Source organism: Emydura macquarii, unplaced genomic scaffold (assembly GCF_026122565.2).
Source record: "Emydura macquarii macquarii isolate MOO-44397 ecotype Brisbane River unplaced genomic scaffold, CSIRO-AGI_Emac_v2 contig_3603, whole genome shotgun sequence".
In the NCBI taxonomy this organism is placed as follows: domain Eukaryota; kingdom Metazoa; phylum Chordata; order Testudines; family Chelidae; genus Emydura; species Emydura macquarii.
In genome coordinates this window covers 9140788-9164647 of record NW_027133740.1, presented here as the reverse complement: position 1 = coordinate 9164647, position 23860 = coordinate 9140788, and the positions used below count along the sequence as shown (strand labels likewise).

The 23860-nt window shown below is 42.2% G+C and overlaps 1 protein-coding gene across 6 annotated transcripts in view; it reads left to right on the top strand.

Moving 5' to 3' along the window:
- The first annotated feature begins 4624 nt into the window (after positions 1–4624).
- LOC137145597 (multiple epidermal growth factor-like domains protein 6) overlaps positions 4625–23860 on the top strand; it is a 250002-nt gene continuing 230766 nt past the window's right edge. For 5 of the 6 annotated variants that reach the window (XR_010917683.1, XM_067536448.1, XM_067536447.1 and 2 more), the window contains exons 1-4: positions 4625–4711; positions 5651–5745; positions 21626–21760; positions 22333–22442. Coding sequence is in view for 4 of the 6 variants with exons in the window: in XM_067536448.1 (XP_067392549.1) it covers positions 5675–5745; positions 21626–21760; positions 22333–22442 (316 nt within the window). In the remaining 2 variants the exon portion in view is untranslated. Of the gene's footprint in view, positions 4712–5650; positions 5746–21625; positions 21761–22332; positions 22443–23860 lie in introns of those variants that run through there. The other variant, XM_067536449.1, reaches the window with a different exon arrangement.

Here is a 23860-nt window from a genome sequence, read left to right as displayed (position 1 = left end):
CCCCATTCCGCCTCTTCCACCCATGGCCCTGCCCACACTCCACCCCTGCTTTGCCCCTGGCCCCTTATGCGCACCCGCCACCTCGGCCCACTTGCCACCGTGTCCGTCCCTCCCTCCCCCATCTGCTTGGCCCCGTCACCACTCACTTTTTGGTGTGTCCCTCCTTCCCTCCCCTCCTCTTTCACCCTCCCCCACCATGCTCAGCTTCCCCATTGCCACGTCCCTCCCCCCCCACAGCCCCGTGGCTCACTGCATCCCTCCGTTGCCCCCTGCCCCCCATTCCCATTCAGCCCCCCTCTTCTCTTCCACCCCACTTCCCCGCTTGGCCTCCTTGCTGCTGCATCCCTCCCCCACACTCAGCCCCAGTGCTCATCAGGTCCCTCCTTCTCTGCTCGCTCACTGCCTTGGGGGAAGGAGGGATTTGGTGAGCAGGGAGCAGCAGGACTTAGTGGGAGGGGGAGGGACATGGCAGCAGAGAGGCAAAGCAGGGAAGTGGGTATGTGGAAGAGAGCAGTGGGGAGAGATGCAGCGGCAAGCAGGCTGAGCGTGGGAGGGGTCGGAATGGGGAGCTGTTCTGCCCTGGAGCCAGAATTGCTGTTGGCGGGCCTGGGCCTCATACCCAACTTAAGCAGCCAAATGCCAGTCTTCTCCCAGTTTGTGAATCGCTCTGGGGCTTAAGTGGGAGAGAGACGTCTGGATGCCTAGAGCAGGGAAGCTGTGCGCATGCCCAGAGACGGAAACATAGGTGTTGAAGGAACTTTTAGCCTGGAAATGTAGGTGTGACATGAAATTAGGCAACTACAGGGTTTGGCAGGAGTTCTTTGGATTGCAGTGGAGCCAAAGCTGGGATTTAGGCACATAAGTCTGGGGTTTAGGTGCCTATGTCCCTTTTGTGGTTCTGGACCTAAGTATTTTATTAGCTTCTCTTTTAAAACCAAAATGCTTAAACTGTTATGTTGGCTTCCTTCTGCTTACAGAGAAGCCTGTATGAATCGGCTCTCTTCAGAGCTGGGCTAACAGGAAAGAAAATCCTCATTGCTTTCTGTGAAAGTATTACTTTGCAATGCAATACCAGAGGAAAATATGAGTAATTTATTTGCATATATGTCATTGTTTATGAACATACCAAAGAACACTAACCTACAGTATAAGCTAACAATAAGCAAAAAAAAAAAAAAAAAATTGCAAGCACAAAATGTATTTAGGCCAGATGTTTCTATGTAGTTTGTTTGTGTGATTTTTTTTTTGTTTTGTTTTGTTTCTTTTACTTGCTGATGTTCATATAGGGCCAAATCCTCTGCTAGTGCCAAAGTGGAGCTGTGCCCATTTACACTCACTGAGGATCTGGCCTATAACTGAAAACTAGCCCTATCCATTCTCTCAATACGTTGCTAAAACCTGGTTCACTAGTAATAGGCCTATTCTCTGCAACTCACTCATGTGAGTGATTCTGTTTTCCCACTGATGTCAGTAGGCTGCAGGATGCTTTCATTAAAATATAGCTGAGGAAGTAATACTAAATAATGAGCAAAAGAAAGAACACAATGCAGGATGGAGGCCTATGTTTTGTCTTTGGAGAACATTTTGCACATTCCTATTTCCATATCATTGTGTCAATGTTTTTATACCTTTAAAAACCTGTAAAGGGATTTGAAATGTTAGTTTTAGAAGAATGTTAAGTGATTTGTCCAATAGCTCTTCACAAATGTTCTAGTTTTTAAAGTCACTTTGTAAAAGATTAATTTGTCTTATGGGATAACTAGCTGGGCAAAAAGATTTTTGGATGGTCTTGGCTGTTGCTGTTTTGTCATGCACGGATCTTAAAATAGTTTCAGGCTGGGAATGACATCTCAGCTGTAATTAACATTCAGCCTTGCCATAAAGAAGATCTATTATTTTATGGAACATTTTCCGGGGTTTAAGAAATAAAATGATTAAAAACCTATGTGCACTCCAGGAGGTAATGAGATTAGCTGAACACAGGGACCTGCAAAGTTAAAACTACTCCAGATGCAAGGGAAGGCTTAGCAGCTCACTGGAAATTTCAGGGTACAGTTGGGTTCTCATGTGTGCTATATATTTTCTTTACATTAAAAAAAAAACATTGAAACTTCATAGATACAATCCCATGGGGATTATGTCACTTCAGGCTTCAAAGCAATGAACAATACCATATAAAAATAACTTTCTTGTTATGATTCCTAAGTGTTTCAACAATGCTGCTAGAAAACAGAAACCACACATTGATCGACACTCAAAGTGAAAACGGATGTGTCTTGTTACGGAAATTAAATAAAGGGAAATTCATTCACGGTTCTTCTAAAACTCATGTTACTCATAAGCATCTTCATAGTATTAGAGTCTACATCTGTGCTTCCCAACCTTTTTGGCTCAAGGACCCAGATATCATTTTTACAACCCTGAAGGGCCACCAATCTCTGCCAGCAGCCATCCCCCCCAACTGCAACTCCCTCTGGCTCCAGCAGGTACCCCAGGGCCTATGGACCTGGGCAGAACACTTTGCCCTGCTCCCTGCTATGGCCAGGGGAGCGTTGATCTCCCATCTCCTTGGCAGCAGCAAGGAGCCTGCACCAGTGTTGTAGCCCCACAGCAACGTGCTCTGCCTGGGTCCTTAGGCAGCAGCTCCCTTCTGCAGTCAGGGGGGAAGGGAGCGACGGGCCACAGGTTGGGAACCCCTGGTCTACACAATGCATTGTGGGCCCTATATACTTCTATTGGAGCTGTTACGGAAGCAGTTTGGGCCCCAACTAACTCCGCTAAAGTAAAAAAAAAAGCACATTGTCTTCAGTTGGAATTGGATGGGAGCCCTTAATGGGTAGTTTCCTGTCTCCCTGGTCTAGTGATATGAAGATCATGGTGTGGTAGGGGAGTTGCAAGTAGCCTATTTTTCCTGTAGTGGCCTCTCTCTTCTAGGTTAGATCATTCCTAATATATGCTCCTCCCACGTGGAGACATTTATACCCCAGGCATGTTCTTTCCTTGTTCTGCTAGTACCTGAGAGTGACCTTTTTTTTCTCAGCGGATATGAAGTAGGAGGAGTCACCTTTTCTCAGAGCAGCCAAACTTTAGGGAAGAGAGGAAGGGTGGTCTGGGAGGTAGGGTGTCTGCCTGGGTCTTGGGAAACCTCTTTTCATTTCCCTGCTTCGCAGATTTCTTGTGTGACCTTGGGTAAGTCTACACTGCAATTCAAAACCAACAGCTGTCCCATGCCAGCAGACTTGGGCTCACAGGCCTGTTTAATAGCACTAGATGTCTGGGCTCAGGCTGGAGCCTGGTCTCTAGGATCCTGTGAGGTGGGAGGGCCCCAGAGGTTGGGCTGCAGCCCAAACTGAAATGTCTACATTGCAGTTAAACAGCGGCAGCCCTGAGATCCTGAGTCAGCTGGCATGGGCCAGCCCTGGGTGTCTAAATGCAGTGTAGATAGACCCTTGCAGTCAGATATTTTTAAAAGATAGTTAGGCACCTATTTGCAGCTGTATGTGCCTAAATACCTTTAAAAATTTGGCCCTTAAGTCTCCCTGTGCCTCAATTTTCCATCTGTAAAATGGGGAGAGGTGTTGTGAGAATGGATGTATTAAATCTGTGATGTGCTCAGATGCAGTGGTAGTGTGGGCCATGCAAATACCACACGTAGAAGGTGCAGGAGTGGCCAGAAGAGTAAGAATGAAAGAGAAGTGATGGGGAGAGAACCCTCTCCAGAGGCCCTGACATCGAGAAACAGGTCTCTTCTAGCAACCAGGAGAAAGGAAAGACTATTGCCTGGCACCCAGTAGTAGGTAGAGAGAATAGGAAACAGCTCTCCTCTCCCACTAGCTGGAAATCACCATGAAAATGAGGTTTCCAGTTGTGTGTGTCATTCAGTGTTGCATACTATGAAGGAGGCTGTAGTAGCAATTTGGGTTTAGGAGACCGCTTTATAGAAGGGGAAGTGAAGCAACCTCTCACATGAGGAGATGCAGGGAGGACAGAGGTGAGAAGAGAGGGGGACAAAAACAACACAGGAGAAAAGGAAGGAGCAGAGAAGGGGAGAGAGAATACAGGACAACTGCATTACTCTGTATGTCTTCTCTCTGTCTCCGATACTAGCTGTTGAGACAGAGAACTGGCAGAGGAAATGGAAAAAGATGGGACTGCTGGGGTGAGAAGTGAGGCTTGATAGTACACATTTAATTTTATTATTTGTATTGCTGTAGTGTGTAGAAGCCCCAGGGGTAGAACAAGACCCATTGTGTTAGGTGCTGTACAAACAGAACAAAAAGATGGTACCTCCTTGACTTCAACTCTTCATCAAAAGGACACTCCATTTGACTCCTCCTTAATCAGTCCAGACATAAGGAGAATGGTTTATAATTGGGCTAAGAGCTGTAGTTATCACAGTGATCACTTTTCATTATTTAACACTAATAATTTGTCGAAGGGCTCTACAAGCAGCTAGCTACCCCCCTCCCCCAGCAGTTTCTTTGGTCTAACTTAGGCAAGTGAAGTTACTCAGGTGTAAGAAATTGCAGGATTGGGGCCTTTCTGCTTTCTCTCAGCACAGGGATATAACTCGAGATGTCGTATGTGCAGACAGGGCTCTTTCTTGCTTTGGCCTTAAGGAAGACAGCTATGTTGTGTTTTTAGTTACCTTTTCCGCCTGAAAAGGGCCGGTGCTGTGTATGTGATTTTCTTCCCTGAGGTGCTGCCTGTGGTAGGTGTGGGCGTGCTGTGAGTGAGAGGGCTGGGGAGTGTAAGGGGCCCTTGGGGAGGAGAGGCTGAGGCTAGGGCTGTACAGGGGGCTGCGGGATGGAGAGTTGCGAGTTTTGAGTGGGAGAAAGGATGGGGGGGGCGGGGGTTGTAAGTGGGGGTTCTGGGGGCGGGGGGGCGATGGTTGTAAGAGGGGTTTCTGGGGGCGGGGGAGGCCGGGGGTTGTAAGGAGGTTTTCTGGGGGCGGGGGTTGTAAGGAGGGTTTCTGGGGGCGGGAGTTGTAAGTGGGGTTTCTGGGGGCGGGGGGGCGGGGGTTGTAAGTGGGGTTTCTGGGGGCGGGGGTTGTAAGTGGGGTTTCTGGGGGCGGGGGGGCGGTGGTTGTAAGGAGGGTTTCTGGGGGCGGGGGTTGTAAGTGGGGTTTCTGGGGGCGGGGGGGCGGTGGTTGTAAGGAGGGTTTCTGGGGCGGGGGGGTGGGGTTTCGGGGGTTGTAAGGAGGGTTTCTGGGGGCGGAGCGGGGAGCACTGAGGCAGAGTGGTCTGGGTTGGGGTGGTCGTGCTGTGTTGGGAAGGGGGGGGAGGGAGGAGTGTAAAAGGGGAGCTCGGAGCTGCAGGTAACGCTGCTCGGACGTGCTGCGCCCCCGGTCCGAGCCCAGCCAGCCTGCGGGAGGGCGATGGGCCGGGCAGGGCGAGGGGGCTGCGAAGCCGGTGATTGGCTGCTTTGCGGCTGCTTTGAATGATTTGCTGCTGCGGCGGGCGGGGAGGCGCGGGGCAGCCTGTTGATAACCGGGGGCTGGGTGGGAGCGGAGAGCGCTCGGCAGCCCCTAGGCTCCACCGGCTCGGCTCGGCTCGGCTCGGCTCGGCTCCGCTCCGCTCCCCGAACTGCTCCAGCCCGATGCCAGCTTCTGCAGGGCGAGCTCAACTCTTGCAGCCGGTGCTGTTTGCAGCCATTGACCCCGTGTCCCGCCGAGATGACCCCGGGAGCCTGGCTTTGGTGGATGTCCTGGACCCTGACAGCATCGCTGCAACTTCAGCAGGGCATGTAAGTGAAGGGAGGGACCGCTGCTCCCGTGTTCCAGTGGCTTAGGAAACCTTTGTCCGTGCCGCATCTGACTAGCCTGCACCCAGGGCGCGTTTAGCCCTGCACAAGCCCGACTGGGGCTAGATCTGTACCCAGAAAATAGCCTCCTCTAAATCGGGCGCTGGCAGAGGGATGGAGCAGATGCTGGCTCTGCCTCTTGCAAGGGAGAGCTGTGAACAGTGATTTCATGCAGGGTGCTGGAAATTGCTCTAAAAGAACTGTAGGGTCAGATAAACGACCAGAGAGGCTAAGACTTTGGTGTTACAATGATAAAAACTAACCCATCCTTAGGAAAAAAAAAAAGGGGGGGGGGGAGATTTTAAAAAGACACTGTCTTACAGCCTTTCTCTTAAGCCTTTTCTGTTTTTTAGACTGTACACTCTTTAGGTCAAGGACGATAAGGATGCTGTTGTAGTTACATACATAACTGACAGCTGTCGGTATAGTCCACATCCCTGCTCGTCCAATGACGAAAAGTTTAATGGGATTTTTCCTTTGTTTACTTGACAGCTTCTTTTGTAAGTAGCTGAAAAACTCAGGTCTTTGGGGATTTTTTTTTTAAAGAGTGGTTATTTGTGAAATATGTAATCTTAGAAGAAAAGTATTTTTCTAAACCTTCCTTCTTCCCGTTTAAAAGCAGAGATGGTCATTCGTGAATGCATAAAGATCCTTGAGTTTATTTTCTGCAGAGACCCATTCAAGTTGATGTAACAATGAAATGACAGAGTTGAGCCTTGAACAGCTACAATTTTCTACAGGTGTTCTGGGTTAAGGGCATTTTCAGCTTTCACTGGCAGGTCAAAAGCTTCAGTAGAGAACACTGAATAGTAAAATGAAAATCCGGTTAAGAAGTCTAAAGGGCTGAACCAGATGAGAACTGGAAAAAGCAGCTGCCTAGAGATATACCCACATTGCTAATTTGCAGACACAAAGGGGTCAGTGTCCACCCATTAATATTGGGTCAGTGTGTGTCAGTTCTTGCCTACTGAAGCTCGTGTGAGATGTATACAACAGCACATTTATTAAATGTCTTCATGCCACAGACATTACATGTTGTAATGTTATGAATATTGAAAAATGTGACCGGAAAAACTAGCGTTTAATCATTTAAAAAAATAGAACAGCCCTCAAGGTGTGTAAATCGGATTCACAGTTCTGTGGAAAGCTTTCCCTGCTTTTAGTCTCCATAATTTTACAGAGGGAGAAAAAAGTGATTCTTTTTACACTTGTAAACAATCTGACAACACTTCCTAAATATTAGTGTTAGGCCATAATGACATTAGCAGTATTTTTTTTTTGAGGAAACAGCTCTGTTTACCACTCTACATTTCCATACTCTGTCTCCTGCAAGATTTATTTTTGACAACTAGTTATTGCAGATGTCACTGAATCTAAATCTCTGGCTATGCTACTTATTCCTATGACTGCACAATGTATTCCCTGTGGAATAGTCTGTAAAAACAAATTCAGAAAACTCCTTTTAGGTAAAATAAAGACATCTCTTAATTTTATGTTGAGTACTTAAGGCTCACTGTCTGAGGAAAGCATTTTCCTCCTTTTGTTAAAGGCTCTTGGCAGATCTTTTAAGTTAGCTTTCTTCAGTGAGATTTAAAAAAAACCCCAAAAAACACTAACATAAGGACTACCATTGACTTATATTTCCAGCTTTAATCACATTTGACTTAAACATCTGTGTTAATCAACGTTGTGCAGTTTTGAGGGTAATGTTAGTTTAAAAGATACACTTCAGAAAATGTAATTTTAAGTCTGAAACTCAGAATTTAGTAGGTCATCCCCAAATAACTTTGCTTATTCTATTTGCCTTTTTAGAGAGTCTCTATGAAAAGGAATATCATGAATAACAGCATAGTGATATCTGCATAGAGTATCCAAGCCATCAGGACTGACAACATATTCCATTTATATCTGAATAAGAACAGTCTAGAATGGTAGAATGCCACTGGCAAAGCCCTGGGTGCTTTTCTTGACTGGTGTCTTTCTGATAGAGAATAGGCTGCAGTAACTCTTAAAGTTGTTTTAAACCAGGATGAGTAAAAAGGAAAATCTTCCCTTCCTCTGCAATCACCCAATACAACTTCCTTGGTTTCATTTTAGGCATTCCACCAGTGATCATTTAAAAAAAAAAAAAAAAAAAAAGGTTACTCTTTAGCGGTGAGGTTATGTTGATTGCTAATCTCGAGTGTTGCTACAAGTCTTCACTGGGAAGCTGTGGAATGGAGCCAAGTTATCCCCATAGCACTTTATACAGTTAAATTAATTTGTAATGTGTTTTTTACATGGGAGGTTCATTGTCAGTGGGATAAAGACCACAAAATGCACCATTGAGAATACACCATGCTGGTTGCTTCCTTTTAAGTTCTTCATTACTGGTAAGGTCTTGTCTGGATGAGAAAACACAGTACACTTCTCATACTTATTTTTAGTCTGCTAGCAACTCAAAAACTCATTCCTAGCTAGAATGTAACAATTCCATATAGGTGTTTTGTTTATGCTGGTGGTCTGATTCCAACCCCCTTGAGGGGAGATATTTTAATGCATAGCAGATTACAGGGCGACTATATCTAACAACCATGGTTTTAGACCATTACCCCTGATGCTCTTGCATTAGAACTTGGAGTGAATAATTCTGGAATCACCAGAGTACAAGTATAAAGCTCTTTTCTAAACGCTTCTTGTTTAATGCTTTAAATGAGATGTTACCAACATCTCTTGTTTAAAAAGCACATTTTTAAGGATTTACTTTGCTGCAGTGAGCTTTGTAGGTTAAAGATGTGGTATATGTGAGGATATGGGGTGGTGAGAAGCTATGCTACTATTAATGCTGCGACAGGGATTCTGTTTCATGTTAAACAGCATATAGTAATGGAGCTCTGCTTTTAAGAACTGAGGGGAGAAGGTTCAATTTGATTGAATAAATATGCTGTTTAGACTGTACCTTTGGGAAGATGTTAGTTAACTATGTAAGACAGCAAAAAGCAGGAACTTTATGCTGTCACATGGGCTGAATTGAGTGTCTTGCATGTCTTCAAGCAATAAGTATTGTTGGTGTTCATCATAAGTGCTGAGATGGTCTCTTCTTTTTCCCCTGTAATACATATTTAGGCATCTAATAGATTTACATAAAGAAACTTATTGTTCATAAACAAGTGGAAGGCGGAACCTTGTTCTTTTCAATAACAGGACATAGTTCTGCACTGTGGCTTTCAAGGCTTGGCATGTCACCTTAGAAGATTTGCTAGAGGATCTAGACACAGTCTTAAACTAAAATGTTTATTTGCTGGTGTTCTGATTTTAGTTCAAAACTTGCAGTTCTGCAGAGCCATTCCTCATTCATAAGTGGACAGAGCTGGCACCCTCCCTTCTAACCCTCATCGCTCCAAGTGGCTTCAGAGCCAGATCCTTGCGGGAATAATTTCAGTACCAGGCAAACTGGTTGAAATTCTGTTCTTTACTTTAGTTATCAGTCCCATAGATGAACATGATTTGTTGGGAAAGAATCGTCATGGCTTTTGTAAAGTGGAATCATGCCTCACCAATCTATTAGAATTCTTTGACAAAGGCAGTCGAGTGAATACAGTGTACTTGGACTTTCAGAAAGCCTGACAAGACTTGACAAGATCCCTCATCAAAGGCTCTTAAGCAAAGTAAGCTGTCAGTGATAAGAGGGAAGGTCCTCTCATGGATCAATAACTGGTTAAAGGACAATAAAGAAAGGGTAGGAATAAATGGTCAGTTTTCAGAATGGAGAGAGGTAAATAGCAGTGTCCCTCAGGGATCTGTACTGGGTCCAGTACTGTTCAACATATTCATAAATTATCCAGAAAAAGGGGTAAACAGTGAGGTGACAAAATTTGCAGATGATACAAAACTACCCAAGATAGTTCAGTCCAAAGCAGACTGCAAAGAGTTACAAAGGGATCTCACAAAACTAGGTGACTGGGCAAGAAAATGGCAGGTAAAATTCAATCTTGAGAAATGCAAATGTACATTGGAAAAAATAATCCCAGCTATACACACAAAATGATTGGATCTAAATTAGCTGTTACCACTCAACAAAGAGATCTTGGGGTCACTGTGGATAGTTCTCTGAAAACATCCACTCAATGTCCAGTGGCCGTCAAGAAAAGCTAACAGTGTTAGGAACCATTAGGAAACAGATTGATGATAAAACAGAAAACCCCATAATGCCATTAAATCTGTAGTATGCCTGTACCTTGAATACAGCATTCAATTCTGGTCACCTCATCTCAAAAAGGATATATTAGAAAAGGTACAGAAAAGGGTAACAAAAATGATTAGTCGTATGGAAGAGCTTCCATATGAGGAAAGATGAAAAAGACTGGGACTCTTCAACTTTGAAAAGATGACTAAGAGGGAATATGATAGAGGTCTATAAAATTGTGAGTAGTGTGGAGGAAATGAATAAGGAAGTTTTATTTACTCCTTCACATAACGTAAGAACCAGGGATCACCCAATAAAATGAATAGGCAGTAGGTTTAAAACCAACAAGAGGAAGTACTTCTTCACACAATGCACAGTCAACCTATGGAACTCTTTGCCAAGGGATGTTGTGAAGGTCAAAATTGTAACGAGTTTCAAAAAAGCATTAGAAACGTTCATGGAGGATATGTCTATTGATGCCTATTAGCCAAGACGGTCAGGGATGCAGTCCCATGCTCTGGGTGTCCCTAGCCTCTGATTACCAGAAGCTGCGTGTGGATGACACTCAATGATCTGTTCATTCTCTCTGAAGCATCTGGCATTGGCCACTGTCAGGAGACCGGATACTGGGCTGGATAGGCCATTGGTCTGATCCAGTATGGCTGTTTTTATGTATGCTCTTGTGTCTCTTCAGATGTGTTTCAATAAAATCTAGCACTTGAGGACATTATGTAGATTTGTGGCACTTCCTGGAGGTCTGTCGTCCATAAATCAAACCAATGGTTGGGTTTACATGAAGCATAGCTGTTGTTGTGCAGTGTTTGATCAGTGACAGGTATGAACTTGATCCTACCTTTTTCTCCCTCCCTCCTTCCCCCATGTTGTTTAAAAGCACTTAAATCAAGGTTCTTAATTCATTTAGCCCAGCACTTAAAATGTTCACAAGATAAGAAGCACTTATTGTCCAAAACAGATGGTGAAATATATTGGGAAATAAACAAGTGTCATTAAATATTTTTATAAATATATAATACATATAAAGACATGTGAATAAGTGCAGCTTATTGTCTTGACTTTGAGTAAAATGCATGTAATTTTCCTATAAATGTGCCAGAATTCAATGTGTGAGAAAACACAATGATATAGAAATTGCTTAGCTAAAGTATGTTACAGTATGAATTAGTCAGTTATAGAGTTTTGGGGCTATGTTTTGTGACTGTTGCAATAATCATCCCTGTGAAGTGAGGAGTAGGATGTGTGGTCATTGCTTGTTGAGAAACTGGCCTCAGTACATTGGGTGCAATTTCACCTGCAGTAGTGCTGATTACAATTATTAGGAAGGGCTGTGTTTATTGCACTATTATATGAGGGCTGGAAGCATATTTTGAATCAGGTAAATAATGGGGGGCCCCTTTCACATCTTATTTGATGAGGTACCATCAAATAATCAGAATCTGGGGTTCACATTTAAAAAGCTATTACATCTTTTATTGCAAGCATATAGTGTAGTCATTTACACCTATGTAAGATGCTGGCATTTTGTCTTAGCAGCATTTTACATCCTCTTTTCTCAGTGTAGGTGACTCCACAAGGTGCTAGGCAATGGAGAGCTGGGTGTCAGACATCTTGGTGTCATGGCCAAATTCTAATTTGGATGGCTACGTACTGCCAGCCAAAAATCCCTTTGCAGTTTCAGTTGGATGAAGCACTCTTCTTCATGTCCTGCCTCGAAGTGATGGTGTATTGTGTTGCTGTGCACTTTCAAGCAATGGTTGTCTTCCACAATTTGAGGGGGCTCCATTCCAGTGATGGGTAAATGATTCCTATAAACATGATTTGGAAATTGGTTTGGGATAAAAGGCACTATGAATTATTCTTCAGTATATGTTAGAACTGGGCTTTACAGCTGGGAAATAAGTCAGTATTTTCATGTTTTAGTGACAGGTTTGTCATCTTGAGGGGAGGTGGTGAACTTTTCCACTGAATAGAAAATAGACCAGTTGTTATCCTGCACTTTGTGGTGAGCACCATATAGCACGCATGGAGGTCACTGTAATTGCATAGACTGTGAAGCAGCTCGGATTTTAAAAGACATTACATTTAGAGTCTGTGCTTCAGCGTAGTGTCTTTTAACTTGGAATTTAGTCTTTCAACAGACGAAGGTGTTTTTCCTCTGCAATTTGCATTGGCAAGAAGCCTAAAGATAGTGAATAAGTTCTCCTTTCCTGATTTGTTACACATTTTCCTACTCCTTTTTTTGAGAAAAATGAGCTTAAGACTTTCATACTATGCTGTGGAACGCAATGAAAAGGCATGACTAAAATCTGATAAACAAAAAACAGCATCTTTGGACTTTGTTTTTTCTTGAGGATGAATCTAACTGTTCACTGCTATAGAGTAATTCCTATGTTTTATAAATACTTGTGGTATATTGTCATGTAAATCACACAACACACATGATATGAAGGGTTTAGAAATTTACTAGACTGAATCATGATTCTCTAAAAACAGCTTCAAAGATTTAAAGCTAGATTTTCAAAGCAATCAGAGTTCAAACCCGAACTCCCATTGAATTTCAGTGGGATATGGGCTCTTAACTCCCATAAGATTCTTTGCTAACTAAATATGCTTACAGCAATAGAAATAATCGATTTTGCTGTGCATTTCATTGTGCAGTACTTTACCATTGTTCAGTATAATTGTGATGTATATGCACTTTCTGGTCTTAATAATAAAAATTCCTCTGTGTAATTCACTGTGTGTGTATTTTATGTACAACTCCATTTGTTTATCATATTGCTGTGCATGCTGGCTTTAGTTATGACTGATAAGGCAAGGCATTTCTACTAAAAGCAGCAAAGGGGACAAGGAAGGAGTTAGCATTTGGACACTGTTTTAGCAGGACCTTTTAGTTTTTGGAAGCTTGGTAGAACTCTTGTACTCGGGAGTTAGCTGAACATTCAGGAAGCTGGTATGTTTCACCAGTAAAAGATTTTATTTCTTTGGGCATGGATAACTAAAAAATGAATTTCTTTTAAAACTTCAAATGTGCCATGGTCTCAGTTCTCACTCATGTCTTTTGCTCTGAGATGGTTCCTCTCTCTCCCTCAGTCCACTGACTTAGAAATAACAGAAGGGAAAGCATTTCAAAATTGCATATTGCACATCGACAGCTCACTATTTTGTGTTAAGGGTCAGATTCTGCTCTCAGTTACACCGTTCTAAAACCAGAGCCCATAGGTTCTCTGGAGTACCCTGGTGTAACTGAGAATTTAACCCTAAACTTTTAACAACTATTGAAGTACTTTGCTTCAGTTGCATGCATGTGCACCAGGAACTACAGATGTGGAGCATTACAAATTGAAAGAAATATAACCGTATTTTTCAATGTGTTTTAGACGTATCTTTGATCCTGTAAGTGTGAAAACATGAATAAATTTTAAATCAGTGGGCCAAATTTACTTTCCATTATACGGTGATAATTCCATAATGATCTGGATTTACAAGAGTGTAAATCACAGTAGAAATTAGCCTCAAATTTTTGTTGGGCCAAAGATCTCCTCGACAGGCCCATACTGCACATCTGTATGGTGACATAAGAGTTCCATATTAAAAAGCAGACATACAAAGTCTGGAAGAGTGTTTATTCAGATAGCAACTGTACCTAACTAATCAGTTTTGAAGTCAATTACATTTGAATGCATAGCCCCTTGCCTGGCATTCGGCAATATTATATCTCAGCCCTTTCCTTATGTTAGTGTTTATTGACAAACCATGTGGGCTTACTTTGATAGATGCATCTTATGTTGCAAAAAGAATTCTCAAGGTGCTTTCTATTTTATAATTGCGTTCTTCAAGTGGCAGGAACTTTGGTCATCGTATTTGTCTCCAAAAAGCCATGTACACCAGTCTCTCCATGTGATAACAGGAAACCTGTGGCTCAGGAGCTCCATGTGGATCAGTTGGAACCATATTTTGTCTCTCTCCGCTGTCACTGTAATTTGCCTGTTCCGCACGTGGATTCAAATGTGCAACCAGTCTGCTCCACCTAACGCCAATCAAACGTGGGGATGGCCGCCGTTCTACTGTGTGCTATCCCACCAAGCAGAGTATCTTGCTTTACACTAATGGCCTGATCTTGCACCATAGAAGTAAATGAGAGTTTTACCACTGACATCAATAAGATCAGGAGTGGAGCTTACATAAAAGGGAATAATGTGTATCAAATTTATTAAGATTTGGCTCACTCAGACTTCTCATTCTAGGTTCCTTAAAACTATTTGCAGACAATGGTACACTACATCCAAAAGGTTCTTGGTTATTTTTTTTAAACCAAGGTGTTTTAGAGATAACATTTAGGAACCTGACATTCACCAAATAGAGATGGACAGGTACTGATAACAGTAGCCAAGTTAGAAATGACTCCATCTTAACCATAGTGGCACTACTGCCCCATTATTCTAGGATTTTCACTTACAACAAAAAGTGGAATGCAGATCTTCAACCTGACTGACTCAGTACCAGGTAGTGTTACATCCAGTGTAAATTAAAAACAGCCTTTTTGGTTCTTGCTTCATTAAAACTCTGCTTCATCGACCTTAACCAAAAAAGACCTTCACAGTAACTGTTTTGTGTAAGTTATCATATTTAGAATCCTATATTTCATAAAGTTTGCAACAATATCGATCATCTGGCACCACAGGGTGTGTCTTTTCAAGGCAGATCATGGAATAGGAAAATAGCACTGGATTTTCTAGTTTAAAATACTATGAAATTCATAGACGTGAATTATGATGATGATGTGACTGTAATGATGTTCCTATAAAGCTGATGTTAAGTTGCTCGGCGTGTGTTGTCATCCAGAAGACTCCCCTCTAGGAAACGTCTTTGTTCTTGTTATGAAAGCTCTCTCTTCCATTTCCACTTGTAGATTATATTTAGTTTTTCATTTGCATGAATGGTTTGAGCTTCTGTACGTGAAATGCTTGTTTTCTAGCTTTCCTGGACAAATAAATGATGCACACACACTAAGTCATAAACAAGTTGGTATATTTCAAAAATTGAGCCTACAGATTTGAGTTACTCTGTCTGATTCTGTTTGTTTGGTGTTTTTGGGTGCAAAGTAGCATTAGGGGGTGTGTGGTTTTTTTAAAATCTATTCTGTCTACACTAGTGACTGTACATGTGTCCATGTGCCTGGTCGTGCCATAATCCCTTGTTGTCCATATCTACTGGATATATAAGATCCCTGTCCCTCTGTTTTCACTGGTACTGGTGAGCTGCGCTAATTACATCAGAACTACTTTCCACTGCACTCTTTTGATCAATACAGATGAACATGGATCCTGTTTTAGTGCAGCCGCTTGGACTGCTGATCATGATCGGGAGCTGATCAATGTGTGGTCAGAGTGCACCGTGCTCTGAGTGTACAGGAACATTCACTGTACTAGAAAATTTCACAAAGGCTGGAGGAGGCGGGCATTGAGTGGACTCTGGCCCAGTGCCAGGAACGCAAAAAGCACGCGAGGGTCTCGTACAGGAGGGCAAAAGACTTGAAGACTCGGTCTGGGAGGGCTCATGATACATACCCCTTTCTACAACAATACGGACTGGGTGCTCTTGAGGGCTCACAACCCCTTCCTGAACCCTGCAAGCCTCATTGTCTGACTGGATGCCAAGGAGGGCCAGGGCGAAGTGACAGCAGGGACCATGGATGATGCCTTGGAAGACCTAGAGGATGAAAAGCATTTGATTTTTGTACCTGTTCCCACAGGAACTGGTTAAGGAATCTCCCATCCCCCCCAATGAACCCGAGGAAGACCTTGAGACATGAGAGGAACAAGAACCTGTGGCTGGTAAGTCACAATGGACGCCCCACCCTCCTGGCCAGTAGTCACACTTTCTCTAGTGCTGCATTTGTGCCTTTAAGATCCTGGGCATGTGAAGTGTTGTGGGGAAAAGGGGGACAGGTTAGGAAGGTCCTGGTTGGCTATGGGACAATGGTAGGAAACTTACAGCTGTTTGTCTAAAGTTAGTAATAACTGTCTTGGAAAATTTACACAGTTTCAGTGCTTCTCCCACAAATCTCACAAATGGGAGCCATGTGGAACAGGGGGTGGAGTGGGTGGGTGGGTGGGGGTTAGGTTTAGGAAGGGGAAGGAAACAGTTGGTTGTGTGAGGAAAAGTTAGTCAGAGCAGTCCTGTCTGTTTCAGAAGATTATAAAAATTTTCCGTCCCTGTCCCTGGTGTCTGGTCTCTCCCTGCACTGAGCCCTGCTGCACAAGCTGGGGAAATGGAAGTGGGAGAAAGATCCAGTCTGGTGACTGGATAAACACAGTGTAGTGTCTCTTTGCAGGGCAGAGATGAGAAGCATGTGGTGTTGGTCTGAAAATCAAGTAAAGTTGCAGTGTGTCTCTTTCTTTCCCTGTCCATTTCACCATTGTTAGGCAGGCACGGGAGCAGGATTTTTTGGTGGGGCTAGAGGGTGTTGGGTGAAGTGGGTGGTGGTTGTGGCCCATATCACCCGTTGCACAGAAACTCCGTATGCTAGTTGAGAATATAGTCCATTTCCAGTCAAATGGCATCCTAGTGCTGTAAGCATATTTCAGGAAACTTCTGGTGTAGTAGATACTTCAGCTGGGTCTTGAGGTTCAGAGGCAGTGCATGCCTACTTGGTCCACCTTCATAGCTGACTAAACCTCTGTTCAGCAATATGTAGCAGAGTGACCATTAGCAGAGACATCTCCGTGGCATATATTGCTGGATTGCCTCCACGGGATTGGAAAGCCACAAAAACCACTGTGCTCTCCAGATGTTTGCCAGCCTTTAAAGAAGAAATTTCAAACTGGTAACGTAGCCACTATAAAGAAATGCCATCCCTTGTTCCCCTGCTCCCGGTTTTTGAGACAGTATAAACATTATTACATTTTTTTTTGGTGTCATTAGTAGCCTGTGTTCCTTCCTCATGGGCAACAAAGTTGTCTGAGAACTAGGACTATAACAGTCACATTCTTGGAATGTTGAAAAGTATCAACATTTTACAGCAAAGTTATGCTATGTAGGGCATTTCTCTGCTTCTTCCAGAGGGGAAAAATATATCCCACTACTCCGTGTCTTTGAATTGGCAGGACCTTTGGTTCCAAGGAGGGAAACTATTCCACCGGAAGGGCAGCAGCAGTAGCATCTCAGTACAGCAGAGGCTGATACAGAAGGACCCTGGAGAAGAGGCTCATGGAGATGGACAGGTGGAACAAAGAGCAGTTTTTGTTCCTGGGAAGGCTGAGTTCTTCAGCAGGAGGACACTTCTTTGAACCGGTTCACGGAGCAGGAGGCACAGCATAGGGAACGGGAGCATTCCCTAATGGACAGATTGATGGAACTGGGGGCCACACAATTCCAGGGTTTGGCTGCTGCTGGAGTTGCCTCCATGAGTTACCTTTTCCCACCTCCTCCAGCTGTTGCCCAGGGTGCTGCTGAGCCAGAGGGACTTCTTTTTCTAGACACCTACTGCCCTGCGCCCCAAGCCACTGGGAGGAGAACATGGAGCCTGCAGGAGTCCTGGGACCACACCGTCCACTGGCATCTGAAACCCCTCTCAGGGGCACTCCCTTGAGCCTCCATGAGGGGAATGATGAACCTGTGGTAGTTCTCGAACCCCACCAAGTGCCGCCCCTCCCCCCCCCCCCCCCCAAACCCCATGCAAGAGAAGTCACTGGTTCCCCAAGATCAATTTTTCTCCATCCTTATCTGCACCCCATCCAAGGGAGGGAAAGGATACATGTAGGGACGTTAATATTTGCTGGTATTCTCAGGTTCAGTCCTGTTCTATTTTAAATATTGTTGGTTGAAATTTCTTTTAAAAATATTTTAATTACATGATACTTATATTTATTTTTATTAAATGTTATCGTTTCCTTGACTTATGCATGGACCCTTCTTCCTACATATGATTGGAAGAGGTTTTCAGTTTCGGGATTAGGCCCCACAATTCTCAGCTAGCACCACCAGCAGCCTCAGAAGAGAGGCCAAAGATGGGTAGAGAGGGTAGTACACCCTTCAGCTCCTAAAGGTCTTGGGTAGAGCTGAGGAACTTTAGAAGAGAAGTGTGGTGAAGCAGTGCTTAAAATAGTTTGTAGTAGGATGGGGAGACCATTGATTTTGGTAGCTTTTAGAAAGGAAGAAATGCTATGTGTCAACTCAGAACATGGTTGGATTCCAGCATGTCTGTGTTGGACAGTGCATATAAAAATACGTTAAGGTTCTTGAGGCTATCGATCACATGACTTGTTTAACAGGTTGATTTTTTTTAGGTCAAAATTGAATTTGCTTTTCCAACCCCCTCTTTCTGGTATGGGGGAATACTTACAGTACTTTTTATTTAAGTGTGTTTGTAGTTTTTTTGCAGACAACTCTTCCTCTAAGCTCAGTGCACTTTTGTATAGCTAAATATCTTCTTGCCAGAGTGCTCTTGTAAGAGACCATTTTGTCAAGAGTTTTCTGCTTGTATAGTGAGGTGGTGAGCAATTTACAGACTTCTGTAAAGTGAAGTTTCTAACCAAAGCCATTATAACAGCATAGGACTAAATTTGGATCTAAATTACATCAGTCTAGAATAATTCCATTGACTCCAATGGAGTCTGTTAAGATTGGACCATAGTTATACTGGTGTTGAATTTCAGTTTAATTAAGATTAGTTCTTGTTTTACCTATACAAAATAAATTTTGAAAGTCATTCTGCTTTTTTTTTAATTTGGATCATAATTTACCCTGGATATTGTTTGTTTTGTTTAAAGGGAGGGACTATATAACCATATTTATTATTTTTTGGGAAAAAAGTAGCGTTTCAGATTAGAGCTAAAAAGCTTTAGGAGAGTAGTTTTATGACAGGATTAGTTTGACTGTTTTGCAGAGCAATCAATAGTATTCAGGTTACAGATTCTTCAGTTACAAATTCTCCTGTTAATGGGGATGTTTATCACCTTAACAGTTCTCTTGTTGAATTGAGAAATTGGTGTAATTTATCTAATCCCAGCAGAAAGATCCAAAAATAGACCAGCAAATCATCTTTTGTTCATATTCATTAATGCTTTGATCTGAAATTTGCATTGTTGATAGATGCCTTTAGAGACTTCTTGATGTGTATGTCAAATCATTAATATTGTCCACACAGTTTCTGTTCTATGCTACATGTTCCTTACCAGAAATATAACTATAGGCCTGAACTATACCTCTGTTATGGATGAAGTTTTCTCTTCTGTAATGAGCAGTGATTCGCAGGAAAGATAGCCTGTATGCTTACCTGTGTCAGCTATCTCTTCTAGTTCAACTAATTATCTGTTCATTAGATCGTAAGACCAGGAGTGAAGAATGTGTGGAGTGTCTTTGTTTAAGGGCAGTCTCATAATGTAAATATTAAAAATGAGCTTTCTGGTTTGCTTAAGTTAGATTGACAGGCTAAGAGCCTTGTGTTGGTCTTGGCTAACAAAGAAAAGCATATTAAGAGGAGGAAAAAGGCTTTTGAGGATTGCTATTATCAATAAAATCATAAAGTATAATATAAAGTTTATACTTTCAAACTCCCATTAACAAATAGCCTCTGATTGTGTTTAGAGTAAGACTAAAAAGTTTACAGAGCTCTCCTTTTGTAAACATGCCCTTGAACGTACTTGTTGCTTCAATAGAAGACTTAGTCACAATGAGAGAGGAGCTGGCCTTTACTCAATGGAGAAACATAACTATAATGTATTTAAAATAATTATATCCTGGTTAGTGGAACTGATCTAGGTTTATATGTAATGTAGCAAGGATAAATGAATCAGAATGTTAAGCCTGACTTCTCCCACCATTTGAAGAGGCTGGGGAATAAGGGGAAGAAAGTGAATGTGGTTAATTGTTGGAGAGGGAGTTTTGCTGGTTGAGGATTACATGGGATGGAATTGCTGCAGTTGAATTAGGGTGTGAGGGGGGAGTAAGGTGGAAGAGTCAATATTTGCATTTTAAAGGGTGCTAAGGGCACCTAGAGAAAGTGGATGATGTGGGTTCTTCCACTGCATAAATCTTACTAAACGTATGACTGATGCTGCATCATTGTTCATCTCCATGTGTGTAATATTTATTCATATTAGTAGTACTATTGAAGTCAGTGGGATTAGTCCTGGGAACATGGAGGACACAAGGGCATAAGGATGGGCAAGATAGGGTCCATAACTAATTATAACAATTTTTGGCTTCCTTTCTTTAGCGTTAGGATGTAATGCAGACAAATGTACCTGCATCTGGAAAGCACTAAGCAATTCTGATAAAGGATGATATGCATGGAAATTTCTAACTTCAGCAATGGGAGAATAGCGCTAAAATGTGTGCCTCTTCTAACACGGCGAAAATCAGTGAAGGCAACACTGGGTAATGGTTAGAGTAGAGTAATGGGAGTTAGTACTCCTGGGTTCTGTTCCTGACTCTGCCACGGAATTGCTTGTGTGACCTTGGGAAGGTCGAGATGAAATACTGAGGAGAGCGCTCAATCTATTTGTAAACAAAGATTACGATGATGATTTCGTATCTTGCAGTGGTTTAATTTAGGAGAGCTGGGAGTGCTCCCAGAAGCCCATCTGCCCACCAGGCAGAATGCCATTTCAAAATTATTGGAACATTTTCATTTTTTTCCTTCAAAACTGAAGCTTTCAGATTTTATTTTGGGGACAATTTAAACTCCCCCTCTCTCCCCCCCTTCTAAATGAGAATGAAACCTAATTTGTGAATTCTGAAATCCTGTGCAAAATGGAATTGCCATTCTCTGCTCATCTCTACTTCCAGCTACTAGCTCCTGTTTCTTAGCTCAAACTGGGGAGACTCATGCTTACAGCTCTTGAGAACCTGGTTCAGTCGCCTGGGATATCCGTTAAGATGTCAGCTGTCACGTCTGTAGTGCCTGCACCATGGCACTGTAGGCTCTCGGTGCTACTGCAATAGAAATAAATGCTAAGATACTAAAACTGCTGGAAGACAAAAGAAGCCTTCAGCCTCTTTCTCTACACTCCTCCATTTTTCTAGCTTTGTAACATTCCAGTTGTTCATCAATCAATGCTATTCTTTATCTGCCAGGGTTACTAATGAATGGGGCTGTTTGAAAAGAGCTAAGCATGATCTGTAAAAGTCCACTCAAGTTTTTATATAAGTTCACACCAGTCATGCTCATGTATTTTTGTGCTCTGTTTTTCGGAACCGCTGGGACCATCAAGTTTTATTAGCACAGCTGTTCAGAATAAATGTTTTTTTAAAATTCTGTACCTATGATGATTGGTGCAGAAGTTCTTGAACACTTACGAGCAATCGCAACTAAACACATCACATCAGGTGAAATTTTGGTCCCAGTGAGATTGATGGGAGCTTTGCCATTGATTTCAAAAGGACCAAGATTTCATCCATTGTGAAAACAGGATACTTGCAGGGATTTCTTTGTAATCAATCCAGAGAGTTGAAGAAGAAAATCACAAAATCTCTCAAATAATTTGGAATAACAAATTAGGATAAAATCAGAAATGGAGCAGTGTGGAGAGGATAACTCCGCCATTTCTATAGTTCTCTTGACATGACTTTCCTAGTTTATTATATTTATATTCTTTTTCTCTATTCCATCTTCTCCCCACTTTTTCTCCGAAGGCCAAATGTATGTCTGGAACAAGAACTGGCAATAGTGGGACAGCGGCAGCCATGTGCTCAGGCTTTTACCCGGGTGGTCAAGATGTGGAAACAAGGCTGCACAGGACATAGGTGGTGCATGGGCTATGAGAGGAGGTAATGCATGAGCTCTACGTCATTTTATTACCTTTCGTTCTGATAAGGAATTTAATAGAAATACGTACTGAGAAATGTATTACAGTACCTTCTGCCCCCCTCCTCTCACTTGTTATGGATATCTCAATATGTGCTGTTGGGATTTTGTATTGCTATCAAACAGGTGTAGTTTGTGCCCATCAGAATTTATCAGGGTGGATAAAAATTGATATATTTTTTTAAAAAGTATTTTTATTTAAATAGGTTTATGTTAAGGCCTAAACTTCTTATAATCTATTAAAATAATTTAAAGTACCAAAAATTATATGTTTGCTACCAAGTTTTAAAGAACCGAACTGGTGGAAGTCACTGGTTAAGCACCTGCAAGCAGAATTTGTTGAAGTGCTAAGCCAGTTTTTGACAGTGGAAGTTGTTGGAACATTTCACTTTACTTTCTGATAATGTCTGAAATGACTTTGTTACAGATATAATGTGTGTGATGTATTAAGTACTGTGCACATTACTGCTGTGTGTGAATAAATTGTCCAGAAAGAAGTTGGGATTATTCTCTTCCATTGATTCTTATTTTATAGAACGGGGTATTATACCGTCTACAAACAAGTGTACGTCCTGGAGCATCAAACTGTCTATAAATGTTGTCCAGGATGGACCCAACAAGATGATGAACCTGGCTGCTTACACTGTAAGTTATGATTGGCTCCGTCCAACATTGTGTGGCAAAGAGAAATTTGTTCTCTCTATCTGGCCTTATTATCTTGTTGAATATGTTTTGTGAAAAGATGGCCTTTATTTATTTGTTGCTCTATAGAAACAATTAGGATTCTCCTAAAGGTGAATAATCTCTGATCATAGAAGCAAATGTGCATAGTAGCACCAGGTATCTTTAATATGTCTGAGAAGTACTTTGCAAAGACTATAATTAGAAGTTCGACATTCATCATGTATTGGTGTGTCAGTCTATGCTCTCTGCTGGCCTTTCGTAGACTTGGCCTAACATTGGGTCCAGTTTAGAGCTGATGTAAGCAAATGTAGATTCTTTGAAATAGTGGAGTTGTAACTGCTTCTGCTTACACCAACACTGAATTTGACCCCATGTCTCTTGCTCTGCACCCTGCAGTCATGTAGCACTGATATCACTCTGTCCCTCCACACGTGTGGCCACTGTTGAGTCTTGAACTTTTTTCACTGCAGCTCTTACCATCTACAGGTTTCCTGTATCTCTTTACCTCAGATTCTCCATTTCATTTACTGTACCTCTGCACTTTTCTTTATTTTGACTATTTTTTTTCTTTCTGTGGAGTATTTTGGCCTATGCTTTGTATGAGAGAGACTAAACAAAATAAAATGTTATAGAAGTGTGTGCTGAGTGCTTGCATTTGTGCTCATTTTTCTTGAGAGGTTGCCCCTTTCTGCTTCAAACTATTGAATCCATTTGTTTGCTTCTCTGTAGAAGCTGTCAAAGATGCATTTAAAAGCTGTAACCAAATCTGAAGCATAAAAGGAATTTATCAAATTGAACTTCTGTGGCAATATAAAATCATTTTCTTGGAAGAATACTGCAGACTCACTGTGAATTCTTAAAGGCACCTGAGTAGCTGAACTACCCTTTATATTCAATACATTCAAGCACAAGGAGACTGTTTTGATTTAGCTGCTTCTGTATTGCGCATTTCGGGGCAGTGGGGAGGAAATTGTCTGTCCGTAGCCATTACGTAATCTATTGAAATGCATGTTTCAATCATCTCTGCCTTACACCACAGCAATGCATCTACTTTTCCATCATTCTCCCTGTAGACTCTGGTAGCATTCTCAAACTTGTCAGGCTCTGCTTTCTACCCTTTAAACATCTTAGTGAAACCACACCATTCCCATTAAACTATCCCAAGGCCGTAATTACATTACGTGATATTTTATTATCTAGGACTGGGACATCATATCTGTATGATCATTGGAAGGAAGATTCTTTTTAGCTTTCCCCCTGATAACGAGGTTTATTCTGATTTAACATTTTCAATGAAAACCGAACCCCCTGATTCACATGATCAGTTTGGAGGCTTCTATTGGAACCAGAATATGACACTCTGAGATATTTGCTCTTTC